The 23,542-nt window shown below is 31.7% G+C and overlaps 1 protein-coding gene and 1 long non-coding RNA gene across 2 annotated transcripts; both read right to left on the bottom strand.

Annotated features, from left to right (window-relative positions):
• Positions 1 to 3,821: 3,821 nt before the first annotated feature.
• LOC142615311 (organelle RRM domain-containing protein 1, chloroplastic-like) lies at positions 3,822 to 5,628 on the bottom strand. The gene is made up of 4 exons (XM_075788048.1): positions 5,622 to 5,628; positions 4,353 to 4,421; positions 4,164 to 4,270; positions 3,822 to 3,997 (listed from the first exon to the last, which is right to left on the bottom strand). The coding sequence occupies exons 1-4, from the start codon at positions 5,626 to 5,628 to the stop codon at positions 3,920 to 3,922; spliced, it is 261 nt and encodes an 86-aa protein (XP_075644163.1). The 3' UTR covers positions 3,822 to 3,919.
• Positions 5,629 to 7,121: 1,493 nt separating this feature from the next.
• LOC142617841 (uncharacterized) lies at positions 7,122 to 9,001 on the bottom strand. Its single transcript, XR_012841067.1, has 3 exons — positions 8,866 to 9,001; positions 8,211 to 8,262; positions 7,122 to 7,667 (listed from the first exon to the last, which is right to left on the bottom strand). It is a non-coding gene; the product is annotated as an uncharacterized LOC142617841 (long non-coding RNA).
• Positions 9,002 to 23,542: the final 14,541 nt, after the last annotated feature.

Here is a 23,542-nt window from a genome sequence, read left to right as displayed (position 1 = left end):
GTTGAGACTGCTTTTGAATTTTTCACTCAAAGTACTCCTCTAGGTGGGTATGTATAAACATGTATCAAAAACTCTTCTTTCTCTCTTTTTAAAATTTATTATGTATTTCTATTCATTTTCACAGTCTCTTTAGATGAGACATTTAGAATCATAACTTCAACCCAAATACCATTCCATTTCATACAAGTTATGTGCTTTGGCAAAGATGGTCGACAATGAATATGGCAACAGAGATTTAGACATTGCTAATAATGCTAGGATGTTCAATTCTTTGGATCCCAGTTTACATCCTTTGTTTGAGAGGGGTCGGAATAAACAACAAAAATAAAGAACATAAAATTAAACACCAGCCCAAAATTGCCTTCAAAACCACACTACCAAAACAAAAGAAAATACCTTTCATCTCCAATGTTTCCTTGGCTTAGCAGGCAATGGAATACTAGATCAAATAGAAAATAAAAATCCCAAACTAAACCAAAGAAACAAAAAAAAATCATCAAAACCCAGAAACTCAATGATTAATGGAAGTTTGAGCTTGGTCGTTTGTCGTTGGATGGGTGGGTCGCCTCACTGTTGGATGGGTGGGTAGCTATTGCCATTGGCTGGGCATCTCAAGTTCTTCAATCATTTTCCTACACTCCCCCTCTTTGTTTTTTCTCACAGTTGGGACTAGGAATTCAAATCCCAATTCTTAGTCTTAGGTGCATTTTTGTGATTTAGTTGGTTGAATTTTATAATTTTTAATTAAAGAATAAGTGGCAGTGTAGTTGGAAAAAAAAAATTAATGTTTTAAATATGTATGTTAGTCATGTAAGCTTTTTCCATCCATCACTTAATAGCTGGGACTATAATGACACAATCCTGAAAGGTTAAAGACTAAAATGACACATTTAAACCGTTAAAGACTAAATTGAAATATGGTGTAAAGGATAGGAACCAATTTTATGGTGTAAAGGATAGGAACCAATTTTGTCATTTACCTGAGATTTTTTGAAGAGATTAAATTTTATAAGGATGAGGTGTAAACCCCATGTTTTACCCCTCTAATCACAACATGTCACATTATCTTATTACATATTTAAGAATAATCACAACTACACCCAATCAATTCTAATACCTATTTATGAATCCAACCAAATTTGGAGTTTATTGAGATGTTATTAGATGTGATAAGATGTATTGAATTTTAAGTGTTAAAGTGACAATCTCTTATTGGATGATGTAAAACATATGTTTTACATCCCATCTTTACCAAATTTGTACTATTTTTTGAATTATATATGGAAAGAATAGTACTTGTTGAATTTAAAACCAAAACAAGGGAAAATATAAGAGATTAAATTCTGTGAGGATGTGATGTAAAATTCATGTTTTTTCTATCCAACCTCAATATGCCATATTATCTTATCACATATTTAAGAATAAACACAACCACACCCAATCAATTCTAAGAAAATCTCCAATAGTTTCTCCAAATATTTATACTGTTTGAAGAGTGAACAATGACTTTTACCTTTTAACTACTTACTTTTTCAAATTCACTTTCCAACAGACTCTTTATTTTTTCTGTATTACATTAAAATATTATTTCTTCATTCATTCTTTAATCTTCTTTTATTCTTTTTTTTTAATATTTCTTTATTCTTCCTTTACTCAATGTTTTTAAAATTTTCAACAATCATATTTTTCAATGGTTTTTTTTAATGATCATAGTTTTTATTTATCAAATCTATGTAATTTGAAATGAATTTATTCATTAAATTTTTAATAAAAAAATCATTAATTGTTGCTTAGTTCTTATTTTTTAAGATTATTATTATTATTATTTACTAACTAATACCTACTCCTCTCTTAAAAATTTAAGAAAAAAAAAAAAACCTATCTAATTTCAAGGACCACATTTTGATTGTCACACTCACACGTTTCTCCCATAAAAAGCAATAAAGGCCACACATTTCATTTGATCAAAAGACAAAACCAGACCATTCATCTTCTACCATTCATAATTTTTTTTTGAATCGCATAAGAACATTAGTTGTTAAATTAAAAACCAAAACAAGGAAAATAACATTTAAGTTAACTCAAATGGACTTTACTCATCCTCTAATGGATCTAAAGCTGGCGGCAGAGGTTGGCCAGCAACAAAGTGAAATATTAGACCTAAACCAATTGAAAGGTGCGCCAAGAACTAAGTATAAAATACTAAAATTAAACAAACTTTAAAACATACCGCCTAAAAAGGAAAAAAGAGGGAACCTGTGATGTGAATGATATTATTATTATTTTTTTGATAACCTGTGCATAGTATTATTAATACAACTATTCAGCTGCCCAATAGATTCTTAATCCATTTTAATAATGCTTTTAAAATATTTTAACAAATTCTAGGTGGCAGGTTGTTATTGGTTGTTATTGTTGGAGAAAAAAAGTAATCTCAATATTAGGTTCAAATTTAAACCAATAATAACTAACCATCTATAATTTGTTATTAAAATATGGTAAAAATGTTGCGAACGTAGCACTTCTCTTAAATTAATCATATATTTATGTATTAAAGGACCATGGAGTTGACCTCAACCCTCCACAAAAGAACAAAATTTCTCTCCAAACTAGCATGGAGAGAAACTCTTCAAATTTATCATTCATCTTTATATTGAGTGTAAATTTTGAAAATCTAATTGTTGGATTGAATTTTTTTATTATATTTTTCACGCTTGCAAAATTTCTGTAACAAACTTTAAATTTTGAAGATTATAGATTAGTTGCTATGTTATAACAAATGTTAAAATTTTAAATTTTTGTGATCGCAAATTATGTGTAACAAATAAGTTTATTGATCGAATAATAATTAACATCTAATTTAAACAAAATTTGATATGCATGTTAATAACATAAGAGACATGAAATTAAATGGTTAAATTTTCAAAATTTACAACAAAAAAAAAGATATGAGAAGTTTGAAGAGTTTCTCTCCAAATTAATTTAGAGAGAAACTTTGTTCCCCATAGAATATTTAAATATGCATGATTAGGAAAATATTATATATATATATATATATATATATATATATATATATATATATATAAAGTCCAATAAATTCATATATTGATAGAATTATTTTTTGTAATTACACTCTCCTTCCTTCAGATTTGAAGAAATTAACACCCCTTTTATTTTTATTAGTAATAAAATATTTTAAATTTTCTTAAGAAACTCTTTACAAAATTTTAATCATGGTTAGTAAAAACATAAATTGTAAATTTAAAATAATAATGCAATATTTATTAAGCACCAAAACACCTACAATGACAAATCTCTCCATAACCTGTTGAAAAAAAAAATCATACTTAAAATTTTAAAATGTACTTTAATTTAAATTCTAAAACAAAGAATTTAATTTTTAAATAAAGGATAACTTTGGAAACATGGCCTTAAGCAAAGGGTGAGTTAGTATATAACATTTTTAATATTAATTTAACAAAAATTTATCAAATGGATGTAAAAAAGGGAAGTGTTTTTTCTCTTCAAATTTGGGTAGAGTGTCATCTCCCCAAACTTAAGGAAAGGGAGTAAAATTACCCCTATTTTTAATTATGTATGTTTTAAAATATTTTTTCCCTTCAATTTTGGGGTGAAATGTCATCCCTCCAAACTCCAATGTCGCAGGATTAAAAAAACATTTACTTCAATGCTTTAGTAAAATTCAAGACTGGTGTATTCCTCGTCTCCGAGTAAAGAGCATTTCATTTTCCCCTTCTAAGAGCATGCGACATAAAAGAATTTCAGACGACAAGACAGTGGTTTTTTTAATATAATAGGTGGCAGTATGAGAATAGTCCAACACCTTGAGAGCAGTAGCCTGAATATCTTGCTTGACCTTGAAGACAGTGGATCAGTAATCGTTCTCTTGTCAAAATTCCTATCTGGGGCGACCCCTGCTGTATCTTGGTGGATTAGTCTTGGCAACATCAACAACTATCATCCAGCCATTAACAATCTGCAAGAACCAGGAACAAAATAGAGAGATTACCCTTTCTCTTACTCAAGAGTGTTATATTTGTTTTATCTACAATTATGAACCAAAGCTTAAAGAAAACAAACCCGCGCTTGAACATTAAGCACAAGAAAAATACAAGGAAGATTCGTAATGGAAGAAAACTTACCTTGCCATTCATCTCTTTGAGTGCTGCACTGGCAGCCTCCTCTGTAGTGCACTCTATAAATGCATAACCTTTGGACCTTTTGGAAATTTTGTCCGTTATAATTTTAACTGTTGAGGAAGCAGTGCATCAGCACGGGTATACCCTTACTAATGAAACATGTCATTTATGAGCATGAAAAAGGAAACGTACCTTCAACAAGCTCACCAAAGCCTTCAAATGCAGCACGTAAGGTTTTCTCAGATGTGTTGTCGATAATTCCTTACCTAATTTATCATTCTCCTACATGAACTTGGAGATTCCGCCATCATGATCTGGTGCCATACTTTCAACACTACTTCACTCAACATCATAAAATGCATGATGTGACCAATGGTATTAGAGTTAGCATTTTCGGTATGTGGCGTATATGTGATTAGCATTTTTCTTTGGATTGTGAAAGATGGTATTAAAGTTAACTTGGTGAAGTCGTATAGCTCAAGTGCACTACAGCACAACATAAGTCCTAACAAGAATGTTTGAGATTTTAGTGCGGGAGATTGTGATATTTTAGATTGTGTGGGGTTTGATTGGGGTGGATTAATGGATTGTATGTGTGTATTGTGCAGCCTTATGCTAATTAAGTCCACACCCGATGTTCACTAGGTAGGTAGATTCTGGCTATACAAACATTTTATTGCTTGGATATATTTTCTATGCTGTTTGGCATGTCATATAACTTGACAAACTAGAAACAATATAACCAGATTTTAATTCTTTTCAATTCAGGAAAACTTTTGGTATTTTTTTTTTTTAAAAAAAAAAAACTTCAAAATTGAACAAGATATATCATATACTGTGATACTATGTTCCAAAGCAAATAATAATAAGGGGAAAACTTAATAATTTTTACATTGGGACTAGTTTTATATATACTTTCCGTTAAAAATCCTACCCACCCTAAGACTTATTAGTTGTTTTTTTACTCAAATAACCCCCAAGAGAAGACTACATATAGATTTTTAGAAGAGGAGGTTTGAAGATGTTGAGGTGCACGGCAGCTAGAAGTCCAGCCCACGTGGAATCCTATAAAAAGCTCTCATAAAAAGCTTGGTGCGTGTGGTTTCAAGATAGAGAGAGATTTAGAGAGACTGAAGAGTGAAATACAGTTTTGAAGCCAACTGAAGGAAAAAGAATAGTGTTTTGTACGGCATTGAGGGAAAAAAAGAAAAGGTGATTTTTCTTTTGCTCAAGACATACAAAGAAAATAAATTGAGGGTTTTCTCTAGGATGATTATTTAGGTGCTACAATAGCAGAGAGTTGAAGTATTCAGAGTGAAAGATCTTGCTACCTGATTTTGTGGTGATGTTGTATTTATTCCTAAAGATATTATTGTATTTTACTAATTTATTGTGAAGTCAGGTTTTGGGTATAATTTGAGTGTTGTAATTTCTATTGCCATACTTGATCTGGTGCCATACTTGCCATGCATACACTTACCTTACCCTTGAGAAGGTCACTTACAAAGAGCATCCTCCACCGCATGATTGAAGATACACCATTCTGGCATGCTGTAAGAACCACAATGAATGGACACGGTTTTTTATAAAGTCAATGATCTTAAAAAATTCTATGTAAATCACACAAAAAATCAAATAAACGCCAAATGTAATCTTTATTTTGAAATTGATTAATTTAATGTTTTAGATTAAGTGTTACAAATTTAAAATTTATCCAATGTTAGTTCATTTAAAATTTTAAATAATATGATATTCAGTACACTGTCAAATTTATAAAATAAATTTTAACCATGAAATAGGTTCTCTTGATTTCTAAACAGGACTAGTGCGCTGATAGTAGCTGTTCTCCTGAATTGACAAGTGCTGGTAGTTTGTTTCAGTGGTTAGCGTTGGCTGCTGAACTGGCATTGAATTGAGCTTGACAGTTAGGATAAATTAGTTAGTTAATACTTGTTGTAACAGATTGTACTTGGGAAGGAAATTGTATGGTAAGAAGCTTTAGCTCATTGCAAAGAGGCATGTCAGAAATGTTAAGAAAATTACTCTCTTCCTCTATGCTTGCAAAATTTTAAGGTGATTAAAGATTAATAGTTATGTCATCAATCAATTGTTAAAATTCAAGTTTTTGTAGTTTAAAATAATGCATAAAAGATGAGTTTATGGATCAAATGATAAATACTATATATATTCTTCTACTTACTAAATTTATTTCATTCTTCTCTAATTTTTTAAGAAAATGGGTAGGAGAAATCAAGTTTTTACAATAGAGACATTCTGAATTTAAATCTCTATACTCCAACTATTTGCTGAATTATCAAAAGAAATTATTACCGGTTGTTATTCCGGATGTGACCAGCAACGTAACCATCAAAACATCATCCTATATTTTTATTCCCCATGAGGACCGACTTTCATTTTCATGATTTGTTTACTTTTGCCGAGATCTCTAACATGCTTTCTCACTTGCCATGCAGCCAAGGACACAACTTTGGACAGATCTCTAACCTACTACATTGTGAATGCCTTTCTAAATTATTCTGGTTGTCACGCCCCAAACCCCAAAGGGTTCAAAGCGTGAGAAAGACATCTCAAATGCCCGTAAATTTTTACTTTTTGACAATTCAATCCACATAAATCCTATCAAGTATCAACATCAAGAATTATCTTAATAATTCCATTGAATATACTTTCAAAGTAGGTTAGAGCTCTAAGCATTAATTACAAAGACCACTGACCACAAAAGAATAGAGGTCTGAATAATAATTACATATCAACAGCTTGTCCCATCAGTGGGAAATATAGTCACAACCACTATAATATACAAAAGAATAAGTCAAGCCTATTCTAAAATGTACATCATCAAATAACTCCATTACAAAAGTTCAGCCTCCATCCGTAGTTAGTCTAACTACTATTAGCCACCAAAAGTTGTCTCAAAATATTGTTGGCTACTCTGAAAAGTTTATAAAAATAATGGGATGAGACAGGGCTCAATAAGTAGCATAATTAATGGGGGTGGGAGAAATGCAAGTTTCATCTTCAATAATGATAATATAACAAGAATGATTAAATAATGAAATACAAAATTTCTCTAAGTAACTACCTTGAAACAATATACTTTAATCTGTGAGCATCAACAATGTAATTTCCAAAACCATAATATCTAACATAAGATAAATTATCACAATAATATACCACACTACCACATAGACCGGTCAGGGGATCCACCCATTCACAATTGGCATGATATTGTCCTCTCTGGTATGCAGACTTTTGGCCCCACGGACAGCAGCCTCACTCATAACCTCAAGGTTTTTCTCTCCCCCTATGGGCAGCAGAGAGAGCGCGTCAAATAGGACTTCTTTTGTATGTGGTCTTTTGGCCCCATGGACAGCAGCCTCACCCACACACAATCAAGGAACCTCTTCCCCCCATGGACAGCAAAGAAGAACGCGTCATCCAAAATGAAAGGGCACTGACCTAGATTTGATTCCGTTGTCACAAAGACTACGAAAACCAAATCGGGTGATTACCGGGAAATCACACATGGAATGGTGTTAAAACTACATGATGCTCACAAGTTACATTACTTTGAAACACATAGTTTATATCCAAGTAGTTTCAGAAAAAAAAAAAAAAAAAAAAAAAAAAAAAAAAAAAAAAAAAAAAAAAAAAAAAAAAAACTACTTCCACAAAGTTTGTAAGGTTTTTCAACTTCATTCTTGCCAAAAAGATTTTCTATAAATTTTTCAAGTACTAAAACAAGATAAGCATCTTTAAATTTTCTATTAAACCATAGAATCCATAATTTCCTTATCAAAGATTAAATAAAAGATGCTCATTTTTCCATATCAACAATTCATATATTTTCCCAAATGCAATACCAAATATGATGCATTTTTATATATAATAATATGTGATAGGGTCACAGCACGACAATTTTAAGAAAACATATATTCATATATAATTTTCCAAAATGCGTTTGACTCAAAAACATCGTTTGTGAAATATGAAAATTTTCCAAAAATATCCCATTAAGAAGCTACTTACCTCGCAATCACAAAAGCCTAACTCTCCAAGCTCCAAGGAGATTAGTTAGAACCTAAACAATATCAAGTAAACCTATTACAATAAGTCTAAAACTTGAAATTGTATCTAACCAAAATTTAGGATTTGTCAAATAAACACTTAATTAGGCAAGCCTACTATTTAACCTCATCAATAATAATATACCATTCCCAAAGTTTCTCAACAAATTTATTCACAAGGTATCAACTCCAATTTATAAAGTTAACCAATTTCATAATATCTCCAATATTATGACTAGTTTTCATAAGATTTATATTACATCATTAAAAGACCCATGAAAGCAAAAATCAACATATCCTTCAAGACAAGAAATTTAGAATTTCACTAATTCCAAATAAACCCAATGACAATGGCAAAATTAAATTTACCCACCATCATACATTATATCTTAAAATTCCTAAATTTTTCCACCATACATAAACCTTGAATGACCATTTTAGCACAAAATATATATATACCCACTCATCAAAAATTCCACCAATACAAAACCCATACATAAAAACACATAAATATCACTTCCAATGCACATAAATCACATGGTTATCATTATCAAAGCTTAGATAAAAATATCCTCAAGCAAAAGTGTAAAATCTACCAAAAGATTAGAAATTTTTACCTCAAATAAAATAATAAAGATGCTTATGAGTTCCTAAGAATTTTTTCGGTGATCTTGCCGAAAAGTGATGGTGAAAATGGTGGTGATGGTGGTATACTAGTACCGGTGAGAGAGTACAAGAGTAGGGAGGAGTGTACGAGAGAAAACAAAAAAAAAAATGAAAGGAAAGAATAGAGTGAGCCGGCCAAGAGAGTAAGAGATAAGAGAAAAATTGAGTGGTGGGGTGTGGGGTTAGGTGGGGCACGTGGGAACCCAAAAAAGTTTGACATTCTCCTTTTTTTTTTTTTTTTTTTTTTCTGACTGATAGGGACGTTACACTGGTCAACTTGAAGTTTGTCGTTTAGATCCTTAAACAAATAATTAAATCTATATCACGCGAGGCTGAAATGAAGTTAGTTTATTGGATGTCTACTTGTCTAGCTACCCAACAAAATATATAAGCTGGCGTTTTGATTCTTAATTTCGTTGCCACAGTAATATTGCTTTATTAGCTCAAGTCTTCGTCAACTTAAAAATTTGGTATTTGATTATTATCATCAATACAGAACATTTCTCAAGGTTCTATTAAATAAGCAAGTTGCTGAGAAAAAACAGAAAAAGAAAAAGAAGCAAGTTACTGTAATGAGGAGAAATGTTTAATAAATTATTTGCATTTTTTGCTTCTCCTGAAGAAAAGTCAGAATGTTATCTGAAATTTTAACAAGATGTGAATTAATGTCATGAGGAGAAATGAATTGATGTCACTTCTAAAATAAGAAATCTATAGTTACACTCTTGAGATAAATATTATCAAATTTCAATTTAAACTCCTAAAATATTAAAACTATAAGGTATATCGCTGTCTTAAGGTCTGTTTAGATAAAACTTATTGCTGAAAACACTGTAACAAAATAATTTTTTAATGTGTAAAAAGTACTGTTCATTGACCTAAAATCACTGTTTATGGACAATGAACAGTGACAGATGCGCTTGGAAAAAAAAAAAAAGGGGGCCAGACGTGGACGTGGACGCGCAAACGCGCTATCCAAACGTCCTCTTAGTCTTGCTTTTATTTTCAGACATCCATAGCGAATAAAAATATAGGAAACGGTAAAAAGAAAAGAAAAGAAATTGCTGCTTATTGCAAACAAAGGCTACAAATTAGTGAATTTTCCAGATGTACAGTGTACACAAACATTAATTTACATGGGTTATTTTATCTTTCCTGTTAAACATGATGTACATATATTTGTCTTTTTCTATGTCTATATAACCAATACCTAAGATCAAATATCAATTTCATTTCCATGATTTGTTTACTTTTGCCGAGATCTCTAACATGCTTTCTCACCATTCAGTCAAGTAAGCAACTTTGGACAGATACCTAAGACCGTTAGATGTTGTGAAGCCCTTTCTTTAGTTGGTCAACTTTTAAGTTTGTCGTTTAGATGCTTCAGTTACGCACATAAACAAATAATTAAATCTATATCGCGTGAGGTTGAATGGGGAAATGAAGTTAGTTAATTGGATGTCTAGCGACAGTATTCCTTTATTCGCTCAAGTCTTCGTCAACTTAAAACCCTGGTAATTGATCATTATCGTCAATACATGAAATCTCTCAAGGTTCTATTAAATAAGCAAGTTGCTGGAATTTAAAATAAAAAAATAAATAATAGAGAGCAAGTTGCTGTAATTTCAAAAGCGAGTGGTTCTTATACATAAGCAAATGGGTGTCTAATCATTTCATCAAGTGTGAGCTACCGCACAGTGGCACTTACGGGCAGAAGTTTTGGAAGACAGAACCCTTAACTTTTGTAAGTGATTACATTATTTTTGGATCACATTCTTCGTTTGCATGGCAGTGTGGTGAATTTCTTTTTTATTTTTTATTTTTAATGTCATCATTTGTTTTCAATAGAAAGTTATTTTTCGCCCTCTGTTTTGTACACACGGATCAGACGCTAGTCGTGATGAGGTTTTCTGAAGAATCTATGAATATATAGTCCGAGAGAAAGAAGAAAGGAACTCAAATCCACTATTTTTATGGTTCCGACTAAAGTAGTTAGGACTACTAAAAAATTGTTAATCTCATTTTCACCAATATTTTTGAAAAAAACCCCAATCAAGCTACTGGAGTGCTGAGCTCTTTCGAAAAATGGATATGACACATGTAGTTTTTTTTGTTATAAGCCTCGTAGGTTGTTTATGCAGTGCATGGTTAAAATTACTAAAAGTATAGAGTAAATTTTAAATTATTCTTTTGTAATTTATTTAATTTTTTTGATAATGTAGTGAAATTTAAACCACTTATTATTAATAATGAATGGTTAAGATTTTCCGTACTTTACAGTAGAGTTATCAAAGAATTTTATGATAGAGTTATCCTATGAATTTTAGGTGTGAATCCCAATCCCATGCCAAAACAAATTTTTGAGAACTATTACAAATCTTGGATCTTTTGATAGTAAATACGAAAATAATGTTGTCTCTTTGAAACACATACTCCATCAAAATCAATAATATACTTCAACTTTGTTAGAAGTAATAAAAAGTCATTGATCTAAGAGGGTGTTTGGCTCGTGTGATATTAGATTGTAGTATAATGTTAGATACTTAGAATATTTGATTCATATAATTAAATTACACCAATATAATGGTATATTAACATATGTCATAAGGTTAGCCATTAATTGGGTCATTTCTTTCTTATAGAATTTTTTTTTTTCATAAAAAAAGGACTACCAAATGATTAATTTTAGTTTTTTTTTTATTATTTACTTAGTAGCATGCAAGTAGTTTTTTTTTTTTTTTTTTTGGGGGGGGGGGGGGGGGGGGATGAGACAGGAAGAGTTCGTTAGACAGTGTGCCAAATTAAAAATTATTTGATATGCAATTCTGAAATATAAATATTTTTAATTTTAGATTTATTACTAATATTGAGTAGTTTTTTTATTTAATTTTTTTTCCAATTATTTATTTATTTTCTATTTATCCAGTATGTTATATTCTATCCTCAAAGTATATATATTTAGTTACGTTTATGAGCGATTTAATTTTCATTTTTCTTATAAAATGGTAGAATTTTCACACACATATATATTGAATTTTAATGTGTACACATTAATTTTGGAACCATTTAGACTAAAGTTATGACATAAGTTAAGTGATAACATCTTGAATGGATCAGACCCATAAAAGACATAAATGTTTAAAAGAAACAGACAACAATTTTTGTCACCCTAATTCTAGACCTATACCTGATTGGATTATATTCTAACTGGATTTAATTGCCAACGTTTACTCCGATCCTAACACCATGTAGGTGTATTGACAGATTATATAAAGATGGAAACGAGGACAGCCTCAAGTGCAGCTGTAAGTGAAGTTCTTAATGTAAACAATTATTTATCTTTTGGTTCCCTTCCCATTATCATATGGCTAACAGAGTGGTGATATAACCTCTTTTTTACTTGGTTTTGACCATAAATGGTTGGGCCAAATGCGGCCAAACAATTTTCATGTGTTACACTTGGATCCCACAAAAAAGACTCTTTTAAAAAGACAACAAAACAGGGAAAAAATAAACATGAACACGATGAAAACCATAAGCCACAATAATCTTCTATATATTTGCAATAAAACATAAACATAAAAAATTAAAATTAAAAAGGCAATTAATGATTGGTTGAGAAAACAAATAATTAGAGGAAATTTTGATCTCCAAAAACAATCACTCTTTCTCTCTCTTAGTCTTAGGTTAAGAGAAAGAGATGATTTTGCAGGATCTAAGCAAGTAATATAAGGGAAAAGGACAAAAAAAAAAAAAAAAGACTAACTTGAGCACTAAAATATTTCAGGAATAAAAATCACATAAACAAGCATAAAAATAAAATATTTTAGGAATAAAATAATTTTATTTACAAATTTATATGTACATATATATTTCTATTCTCATACTTGAAATTCCACTTTCGTCAATGTCTCTAAATAAAATATATATTTTAGGGGTGAAAACTGAAGAAAGAACCTAAAGTTTTAAACTATTATTTAGGGACAAAAAGGACATAGTTAGGTTTTGTTTCTATCTCAAAATATCATTAAACTTTTGTATATGTACCTGAAACTTAACAAGACTGGACAACGGGACCAAATGTATAACATTTGTCGGCTATAGATTTTCTGGGACAAACCGCACCATCGTTTTGCGGCCTTAGCAACATGTGTTTTGATGTATGTTTTAGAAGAAGAGAAAGAAGGAAGAAGTTCAAGCTTTATTCTTTGGTTAAGCTACTTGTAGTTTAGTAGTACATAGTTTAGTAATGCATAGAACGGCATGTCGTTTATGCTAAATAGCATAGAGTAGTTAGTTGTACAGTTTTGCCGCTTGTCGTTTTTACATTGGTCAGGCAGTTTGTTATTCTGTTATTCCTTTCCCTCCTCTGTTCTCACAATATAAGAACAGGGCTAGATATTTATGATATATGAAAATCATTCATTCACAATCACTCTCTCTCTCTCTCTCTCTCTGATTTTCAATCCGCCATTGTAGGACCTCGAGCTTGTGTGAGATTTCAACAGTATGTGAGACTTGGGATGATGCATGTGCAAGAGCGAGGCGCTTTATTTTATTTTTGCATTTTAGGAGTAGTCGTCAACTATAGAATTCCAAGTGAAATTGGTCACCTTTTGCTGCACATCGAGAATTCATAGAGAACTCAGTCAAAAAAAAAAAATCATAGAGAACTACATCAAATGGTGATTTCAGAAAATTTATTCTAGTTGATGATGAAGCTTGATATAATGGGCAAGGGTGATATTTGAATAATACTATTGAGTGGAGCTCTATGGAAGATGCAGAATGTTAGGCCAGACCCAGATTTGAAGAGAAACTTGATTTCTGCTGGATAGCTTAATAAGAAAGGCAAGTACTTTTGTGGGTGGTAATTACAAAGTCACCAAATAAAACATGGTCATGGCTCGTGAATAGAAGATGTGCACTCTCAATATGATGGCCAAAAATAAGGAGATTCAAGTATGTGCATATATAGTAGGATTATACAGTTAATCATGTGAGTAAGAAACATACCAGGTAAAGATTTTGAGAGGATTTAATGTCTTGGATGTGTCAGTTGGGTCAAATATCGTGGGAAAGGATGAAGTGTTAACATGATAGGCAAAATAAAGAATCTTATTTTGATTTCTAGGACTATAGCGTAGTTTAATTTTAATCTTATAAAATATGTTTGGCGGTAATATAATTTATTACGTTAAATATGATTGAAGGCAATTAGGAAGTCAACTAAAAATTGAAATAGATGATTCTAAAAAAAAAAAAAATGGAAATAGATCATGATGGTGTCCAATGGCTATTCTCCCCTTGCTCCAATTAGCTACTCTTTATTAAAGACTTTAAAAAATTATATAATTTTCTTTACTCGCAATGTTGATCCTTTGAACAAATGCATTTTTTATTCTACCATTTTTTATTTATAAGTTATTATAAGATAGCTTTAGCTTTAGTTACATATGTTATTCCTTTGAACAAATGCATTTTTTATTCTACCATTTTTTATTTATAAGTTATTATAAGATAGCTTTAGCTTTAGTTACATATGTTAAGGAGACACGGAGCCCTCGGTTTGGATGGAGGGAAATTCCTTCTTTTATCCTCTCCATTGTAGACTGTGATTCTTTATAAATACATTTTATTGCTTTAAATTTAAAAAAATAAATCCTTAATTTTTAAAAAGTTTAATTAATGTCATGAACTTTTCCAATCATTTTAATTCATGACCCTACCATTACATATTCTTGGTGCGATGGTCACTCTACAAATATAAGTGTTTATGGGGTGTGGGGGTAAGGGCCGAAGTTCAAGTCTCCAGGAGGGAGCTTCATACACATATACACTTAGATTAGGCTAGAGTAAAAAGTCTATTTTGTATCCAAAAAAAAAATTCATGGCCCTTAAGTGCCACAATTAACTAAAAGTAACCGAAAATCGCATGAATTGTGACTAAAAGCCTAAAATCCATACATATATATTTGATGTGAAATTATAAGAACTATAGTACACTATGATAAGTGTGAAATTATATAATAATCAGTAATTTATTTATTCTGTCCGAAATATTTTTAATAAATATAAATATTACAATTTTTTTTTGTTGAGTAAATATTAAAATAATTTATATATTTTATTCTAAGATACATAAGTATTTTATATATAAAAAATACTACTCTAAACTAAAAACTAAAGATTTAAAAAAAAAATTAAACTACTACTTAACTAAAATTGGTTTTTTCTTCAATTTTTTTTTTTTTTTTTGAGGAACTGGCTTTTTCTTCTTTGGCATAAGTAACTAAAATGGTTTTTTTTATTTTTTTTTATAAGAATCTAGTAACTAAAATTAGTCAAAACTCTTTTTTTTTTTTTTTAAGTCCAAAATACTTAGGCCCTGTTTGGTAGCTTAGTTCTAACACACAATTTCATATTTTAAACAATATTACACACTTTTTCACTCAAACATATTTCAATAAATACAAACAACATTACTCAATCTCCTCTAAGCCCTTAAAAGTTAAAACTTTTCCAATCATTTGTAATTAAAATGTGAAAAGACTTGAGAGCCGAGGCGGCTATTCTATTTCTATAGCATAATTATGATCTAAGCGTTGGTTTGGATACGGATGACAAAAGGGGCGTCTGCGTCTTTAGCGTTTTTCTCTCTTTTTTTTTTTTTTTGCTCCATGCATTTCAGGGGGACAGAATTTACTGTTTATGCTCTGTTCACGTACTGTTCATGCACTTCACGTACTGTTCATGCACTTCACGTACTGTTCATGCACTATTTACAAGACCTACAACCACTTTATTTAGAAAAAAAAATATTAAAAATGGATCTTACGGTAATATCCACACATTAAAAAATTATTTTACTACAATATTTTCAATTTTCAGTTTTCAACTTTATCCAAATGGATCCTTAGTGTTAACCTCACCATAAAATCCACAAAGTCAAGTTTTTACTTAAATAAAAAATTTTAATAGGTCTTATATAAAAAAAAAAATTTATAATAGGTTGTCGCAAATATCCTATAATCGAGTCAAAACGGAGGACACGTAAGTCGTATTTCAGCCCAATCCAAACCCATCCTCCTAAGTTGGGTAAATTCTACGATTAAACGCTCTTTGTCTCAATGTGAAAGAAGTCCGGACCTGCATTGCACCTATTGCTTGGTTCTCTCTCTGTTTCAGAAATTTCATTTTCATTATCAAAATGCAAAGCACCAGAGAGAAAGTAAAGCTTGAATTTCAGGTCTGTAACCGTAATTTTCTGTTTATCAGAGTCTTCTATTCTGACCTGTAAAGCTTACCTGTTATGGCTTCTTGAACAACATTACTATCATCATAGAAACAAATTCTGAGAATTGGGTTTTTCATTTTTGTACTTACCGAACCAGATTTCAGGGTTTGATTGCAAATTTGCTTTGGAAAAAAAAATCTGGAAATGTAAATGGCTTATCATAAATTTATGAAGCAATGATATTTGAGTAAAGGGCTATTTTATTTTATTTTATCTTTGATTGATTTGAAGTTGAATTGTTTATTTTATTTTACTTTCAGGTTTGGTTATATTTTGAAGTATCAGAAATATTAATTGAAAATCTGAGGTGTTGCTGAGTATTGGGTTTTTGGTTGCAAGTTCTAAGGGTGTGGATAAGTTGCTTATCTGAGAATTCAAGTTTTAGAATTGTGATAAGAGAGTAGTTTGACTGTGTATAATATCATTACCAAAAAGAAATCATTGAAGTGTCGAACTCTGTATTGGATTTTGGGTTCTAGGGGGAAGGAGGAGTGGTGGTATGAAATTAGTTTGAGTATTCTTTTTTGTGGCTTTGATTTCTATGCATTTATTGCAAGTAAAAGATGTATTGCAATTTTAAGGAGCACGCGATAGAGTATGTGAAGCAGGCAGTTCAGGAGGATGATGCCGGAAATTATAGCAAAGCATTTCCGCTCTATATGAATGCATTAGTGTACTTTAGGACCCATTTGAAGTATGAGAAGAATCCGAAGATTAAGGACGCGATTACTAAGAAATGTATGGAATATTTAAAGAGGGCAGAGGAGATAAAGGACCATTCTGTTGGAAAAATAACATGGAGTAAATAAGAAATTGATATTTTTAAGTTCACTTGAAGATGCTATTAAAAGTGGTAAAAATCCTGAGGCTCACATAGAAAAGGAAATAGATAATATATGAGTTTATAGGCTCATGGGTTGGACATTGGGTTAGGCTTTTGGTATATGTAGACTGAGCCTACTTGTCCAAATAATAATATTTTATTATTTTAATTTGTTGAGTTAGTTAGTCTATGCACAACAGTTATTACTGAAACAGAGTACCTGTTGAGTAATGTATATATTTTTTTGCATAGTCCCTCAATCATAAAAAACTACTTTTCAAAAAAAACTCTCCAGTGAGAATTTTTGTGCATTCATTCTGTGTCAAAGAGAGAGCAAGAGACATTGAGTAGTTCGCAGAGCACGACCTTGAGTGCTTCGTTTTCGTGTTGTAGATCATTTTATCCTGGGAGGCAGATGTCCGTGAGTCTCAAAGCACCACAGTGATTGTGTGAGGGGCGAAATCTGCTTTAAGGAGATTGTGTTAAACACAAGACTTAATCTGATTTGTTTATCATTCACACATATGATCTGTGAGTTTTTAATTATTTGTAGATTTATCTTTTTATATATATATTTAGTGTTTGCTTGTTACTTTTGCCTTGTACATCTATTTGTATTATTGTTTTTCCTTAAATCTGTATTGTATTCCTTTTGCTTATTATAAAAATAAATTATTAATATATACCCAACTGTCTTAAAGTAGATTTAAAATATATTTTTAATTTATTTTTGTAATTTAACGGTGAAAGGAATTTGTGTTGCCGTAAAACTATGAATCGGTAACTGCGTGAAAGTTAGAAAAACTGGTTTGTGTTTTTCGTGTTCTTGGATATCTTGATAAAGTCGGTTACGTGTTTGACTGAATTGTTGCGTTATTAGTTGATCTTGCTTTCTTCCTTTTTTATATTAGTTTATTAGGATATTTTGCCTGTTGAATCTTTGGTTGACTGCTTTGATTCATATTTTTTCTGCGTCTGCAGTGTTGGTTTTTGAGACTTTGTTGGCTTATAACATATTATATTATATTGGAGTTATTTTGTCTCTTTGGATTTAATGCTTGGCTGGGCTTTGAGTTTCTATTGTTAGTTTGTGTTTACTGTGCTGCTTTTCCTGCAATTCGGTGTAGTTATAATAATAATTATATTATTGGCTTGACTTTCTTTTTGTACAGTAATTTTTAGAAGTATACAATTATATTTATTTCTTAAACTTGGCTAGTCTCGAGGATTCAGTTTGTTTAAATTTTGTTAAACACAGATGTCAAACAAAATTATTGTAAATTCAGTTGTGACTCAAACTAACATAAACCTTTCTGCTGTGATTTTTAAAGTGAACTTGATAGGATGAAATACCAAGGAATAGTAGATGGACACTAGGGCTACGCGTCATGTATGTTTAGAAAGGAAAATATTTTCTACATATAATCCAATGGGTAATGGAAGAAAAATTTTAATGGGAAATTCCTCAACCTCCAAGATTGAAGGAATTGGAAAGATTGTGCTCAAAATGACTACGGGCAAGTTTCTTACTTTGAAAGATGTACTGCATGTTCCAGAAATTCAAAAGAACCTTGTATCTGGCTCATTGTTGAGCAAAAATGGTTTTAAATTGGTTTTTGAGTTTGAGAAATTTTCACTCTTTAAGAGTGGATTGTAGGTGGGAAAATGATATTTGAGCAATGGCTTGTTTAAGATGAATGTAATGACTGTTATTGATAATAATAAAGGTGAATCTTCTGTTTACATGCTTGAGTCTTCTAATGTATAGTATGGCAGATTGGGTCATGTTAATTATCATACTTTACATAAACTAATCAATTTAAATTTATTGCCTAAATTTGAAATTGATTTTGATCATAAATGTGAAACTTGTGTGGAAGCTAAGATGGCTAGAGCATCTTTTAAATCAGTTGAAAGAAGCACTGAACCTCTAGATTTGATACATAGTGATGTATGTGACATGAAATCTATACAAACTAGAGGTGGTAAGAAATATTTCATCACTTTCATAGATGATTGCACTAGATACTGTTATGTGTACTTGCTAAGGAGCAAGGATGAGGCAATTGAGGCATTTATGCAATATAAAAATGAGGTTGAGAATCAACTCAACAAAAAAATTAAGGTTCTAAGGAGTGATAGAGGTGGGGAATATGAATCACCTTTTGGTAACATGGTATTGTTCATCAAACCACTGTACCTTATTCACCTCAGCAAAATGGAGTTGCTGAAAGGAAAAATAAAACCTTAAAAGATATGATGAATGCAATGTTGATAAGTTTCGGTTTACCACAGAACTTGTGGGGGGAAGCTATTCTTTCCTCCAATTATATTCTTAATAAATTGCCTAGAAAGAAAACCAAAGAAACGCCATATGAGATATGGAAAGGTAAAAAATCATCCTATCAATTCTTAAAGGTGTGGGAATGTTTGGCAAAGGTGGTTGTCCCTATCCCTAAAAGGATAAAGATAGGATCAAAATCAGTGGATTGTGTTTTCATTGGTTATGCTCATAATAGCAGTGCATATTGGTTTCTAATTCATAAATCTGACGTTCCTGACATGAATGTGAATACCATTATTGAATCAAGGAATGCAGTATTTTTTGAAGAAATATTTCCTTACAAATCCACACATGTGTCAAGTTCTCTTAAGAGAAACTTCGAGTTTACATCTAGTACCTCTCATGATCAAGAGTTGATGCAAAAGAGGAATGAGGTTGAGCCTAGACGAAATAAAAGGGCTAAAATGTCAAAATCATTTGGTCCCGATTTTTTAACTTTTATGTTAGAAGATGAACCTCAAAGTTTCAAAGAAGCCATTTCAACACCTGAGGCGCCTTTCTGGAAAGAAGCTGTGAATAGTGAGATTGAATCCATCCTTTAAAATTATACATGGGAACTAGTGGATCTTCCACCAGGTTGTAAACCTCTAGGATATAAATAGATATTCAAGAGGAAATTAAAGGCTGATGGATCTATTGACAAGTATAAGGCAAAACTTGTTGTAAAGGGTTACAAACAAAAGGAAGGTGTGGATTATTTTGACACATATTCACCTGTTACAAGATTAACATCCATTCTGATGTTGATAGCTATTGCAGCATTGCATAACCTAGAGATACATCAAATGGATGTAAAAACAACATTCTTGAATGGTGAATTAAATGAGGAGATTTATATGGAACAACCAGAGGGGTTTATTGTTCCTGGTCAAGAAAAGAAAGTATGCAGGCTTGTTAAATCTCTTTATGGATTAAAACAAGCTCCAAAGTAATGGCATGAGAAATTTGACAATGCAATGATGTCAAATGGGTTTAGAATCAATGAGTGTGACAAATGTGTGTATATTAAAGATACTGCAAATGGCTATGTCATTGTGTGTCTCTATGTTGATGATATACTCATTATAGGTAGCCATAATGATATCATTAAAGCTACCAAGAGAATGTTGACTAGAGAGTTCGACATGAAAGATTTAGGTGTTGCAGATGTGATACTAGGAATGAAAATTTCTAGAAAATCTGATGGACTTGTCTTGTCTCAATCACATTATGCTGAGAAAGTTCTTGAGAAATTCAAGAAATATGATGACAATCCAATGAGAACACCTATGGATGTAAATTTACATCTAACTAAGAATAAAGGGCAAGGCATATCACAATTGGAATATTCGAGAATCATAGGCAGTCTTATGTACATAATGAACTGCACTAGACCGGACATAGCATATGCTATCAGCAAGTTGAGTAGATACACTAGTAATCTAGGGGAAGACCACTAGAAGGCATTAGTTAGGGTTTTGAGGTATTTGAAATACACCCTAAACTATGGGTTGCACTACACTTGGTATCTAGCTATACTAGAAGGGTATAGTGATGCTAATTGGATATCCAACACAAAAGATATCAAATCCACGAGTGGATATGTCTTTACACTTGGTGGTGCAGCGGTATCTTGGAAGTCTTCTAAACAAACATGCATTGCTAGATCCACAATGAAATCAGAATTTATCGCATTAGACAAAGCAGGAGAAGAAGCAGAGTGGCTTCGACATTTCCTGGAGGATATGCCAATGTGGATGAAACCTGTGCCCTCTATTTGTATACATTATAATAGCAAATCAGCTATTGGTAGGGCACAGAGTCATATGTATAACGGTAAGTCTCGACATATATGTCGAAGACATAATACCGTGAGGCAGTTGCTCTCTATGAGAATGAGAAACTGACTGGAGATCTCAAGATCTAGGTTTAAAGGGACAACCGAATCATGGAGATTAGTTTTATCACTATGGAGATAACATCTCCCTCCCATTCCTATAATGAAATAGTGATGTAAGCGATGTTCAGGGTAAGTTTTGCTTTTAATGATTCTTATATCTTGGAATTCCGAGTGGGGTATAGCAGGATACTCTTAATAATGAATCACCTATATGAGTGTGAAGTGGGCCGCTTCCATGAGAGTTTCAAGGCTGAATTCTCTAAAGCACTTCATGAATTTACCAGGATACATTCAAGGCCGAAATGAACACAACTATAAGAATCGAAAAATGTCCGAAAAGGAGCTGTGTGAATTCTATTGTCTTGGTATACACAAATAGCTGAACAGTTCAAAACATCATGTTCACTGGTTAGCTAGTATATCCGATAGTCTTTCACAAAGGAAAGTTCAAAGCCACAAGCTACTTCTCTTGATACAGTAACTTTTCTTCTACTCTCTCTGTGTCTGCATCATCATTTGCATTGTGTTTATCAATTTCTATTCATGTGGGGGATTGTTGGAAAAATAGCATGGAGTAAATAAGAAATTGATATTTCTATGTTCACTTGAAGATGCTATTAAAAGTAGTAAAAATCCTGATGCTCACATAGAAAAGGAAATAGATAATATATGAGTTTATAGGCTCATGGGTTGGACATTGGGTTAGGGTTTTGGTATATGTGGACTGAGCCTACTTGTCCAAATAATAATATTTTATTATTTTAATTTGTTGAGTCAGTTAGTCTATGCACAGCAGTTATTACTGAAACAGAGTATCTGTTCAGTAACATATATTTTTTTTTGCATAGTCCCTCAATCATAAAAAACTACTTTTCAGAAAAAACTCCCTAGTGAGAATTTTTGTGCATTCATTCTGTGTCAAAGAGAGAGCGAGAGACATTGAGAAGTTTGCAAAGCACGACCTTAAGTTCTTCGTTTTCATGCTGTAGATCATTTTATCCTGGGAGGCAGACGTCCGTGAGTCTTAAAGCACCACAGTGATTGTGTGAAGGGCGAAATCTACTTTAAGGAGATTGTGTCAAACACAAGACTTGATCTGATTTGTTCATCATTCATGCATCTGGTCTGTGAGTTTTTAATTATTTGTAGATTTCTCTTTATATATATATTCAATGTTTGTTTGCTACTTTTGCCTTGTACATTTATTTGTATTATTGTTTTTCTTTAGATCTGTGTTGTGTTCCTTTTGCTTATCACAAAAATAAATTATTGATATATACCCAACACATTCTTGATAATGGGGGAAGTGGGATTTCATATATTTTATTGAGTTTTGCATATCAAGTTTCATTCTAAAGTTTGCGGGGTTTACATTGCTTCAATATGTGAGGCACACTACTTAGCCATGTGCTCAGACTCAGACCATCCCTTGCACCTGGCTGTGAATTAAAAAATGATTATATCTGTCTGCTTGACAGTAGAATTTATGGCAATGGAAGATAAACATTCTATTTGGTATTAATAAAAAGCAAAATGCTATTTGGCACATTTGCTATTTGTCATATGTGCCTATGTATGGATGCTGAAGACTTTCTAAACATAATTTGCATCAAGAACTTGATTTTCCATTCCTAATAAACGGTGAGATTTGAACTGTCTACATTAAGAAGAGTCAAAGAGACATTATCATATAATGCTTAAATCTAAAAGATTCATGAACTGGCGACATACTTCCGGGCCATTTTCTGCAGTGTTTCCTTCTGGAGCCACTAATATAAATATCTTGTCATATATGGTACATCTTGATAATAAAAGAATCATTTGATCTCTTTTTCAGGGAAGAGAAAACCGTGGAGGGCTTTTCTATTATATGGTCCACCTGGAACGGGGAAGTCCTATTTAGCAAAGGCAGTGGCTACAGAAGCAGATTCAACTTTCTTTAGGTAAAAATTTGACCAATATATAGCAAGTAACTAGACTACAATAACAGATAAAACAACTATAGATGGCAAGTTATTGGACTACAATAGCAGATTTTAGAACTAAGAACCATTCTTGACCATTTCAAATACTTTATGGCTTTATATTAATGGAATGTTGCCAACACATGATGAGTGCTAGATGCTGTCAATACACAGTGTTTCGTCATCAGACCTTATTTCAAAATGGATGGGTGAAAGCGACAAGCTAGTCTCAAATCTTTTCCAAATGGCTCGTGATAATGCTCCTTCCATTATTTTCATTGAGGAAATTGATTCCTTATGTGGCCAGCGAGGTGAAGGCAA

The sequence above is a fragment of the Castanea sativa genome, chromosome 11, assembly GCF_040712315.1.
Source record: "Castanea sativa cultivar Marrone di Chiusa Pesio chromosome 11, ASM4071231v1".
NCBI classification, from domain to species: domain Eukaryota; kingdom Viridiplantae; phylum Streptophyta; class Magnoliopsida; order Fagales; family Fagaceae; genus Castanea; species Castanea sativa.
Note: the sequence above shows the minus strand (reverse complement) of the source record. Positions and strands in the feature narration are given on the sequence as shown.

Coding starts and splice junctions, on each gene's coding strand:
- LOC142615311 (XM_075788048.1), bottom strand. Junction 4,271..4,352: donor CTTTGGTGAGCTTGTTGAAG/GTACGTTTCCTT, acceptor CTTCCTCAACAG/TTAAAATTATAACGGACAAA. Junction 3,998..4,163: donor TCAAAGAGATGAATGGCAAG/GTAAGTTTTCTT, acceptor TGGTTCTTGCAG/ATTGTTAATGGCTGGATGAT.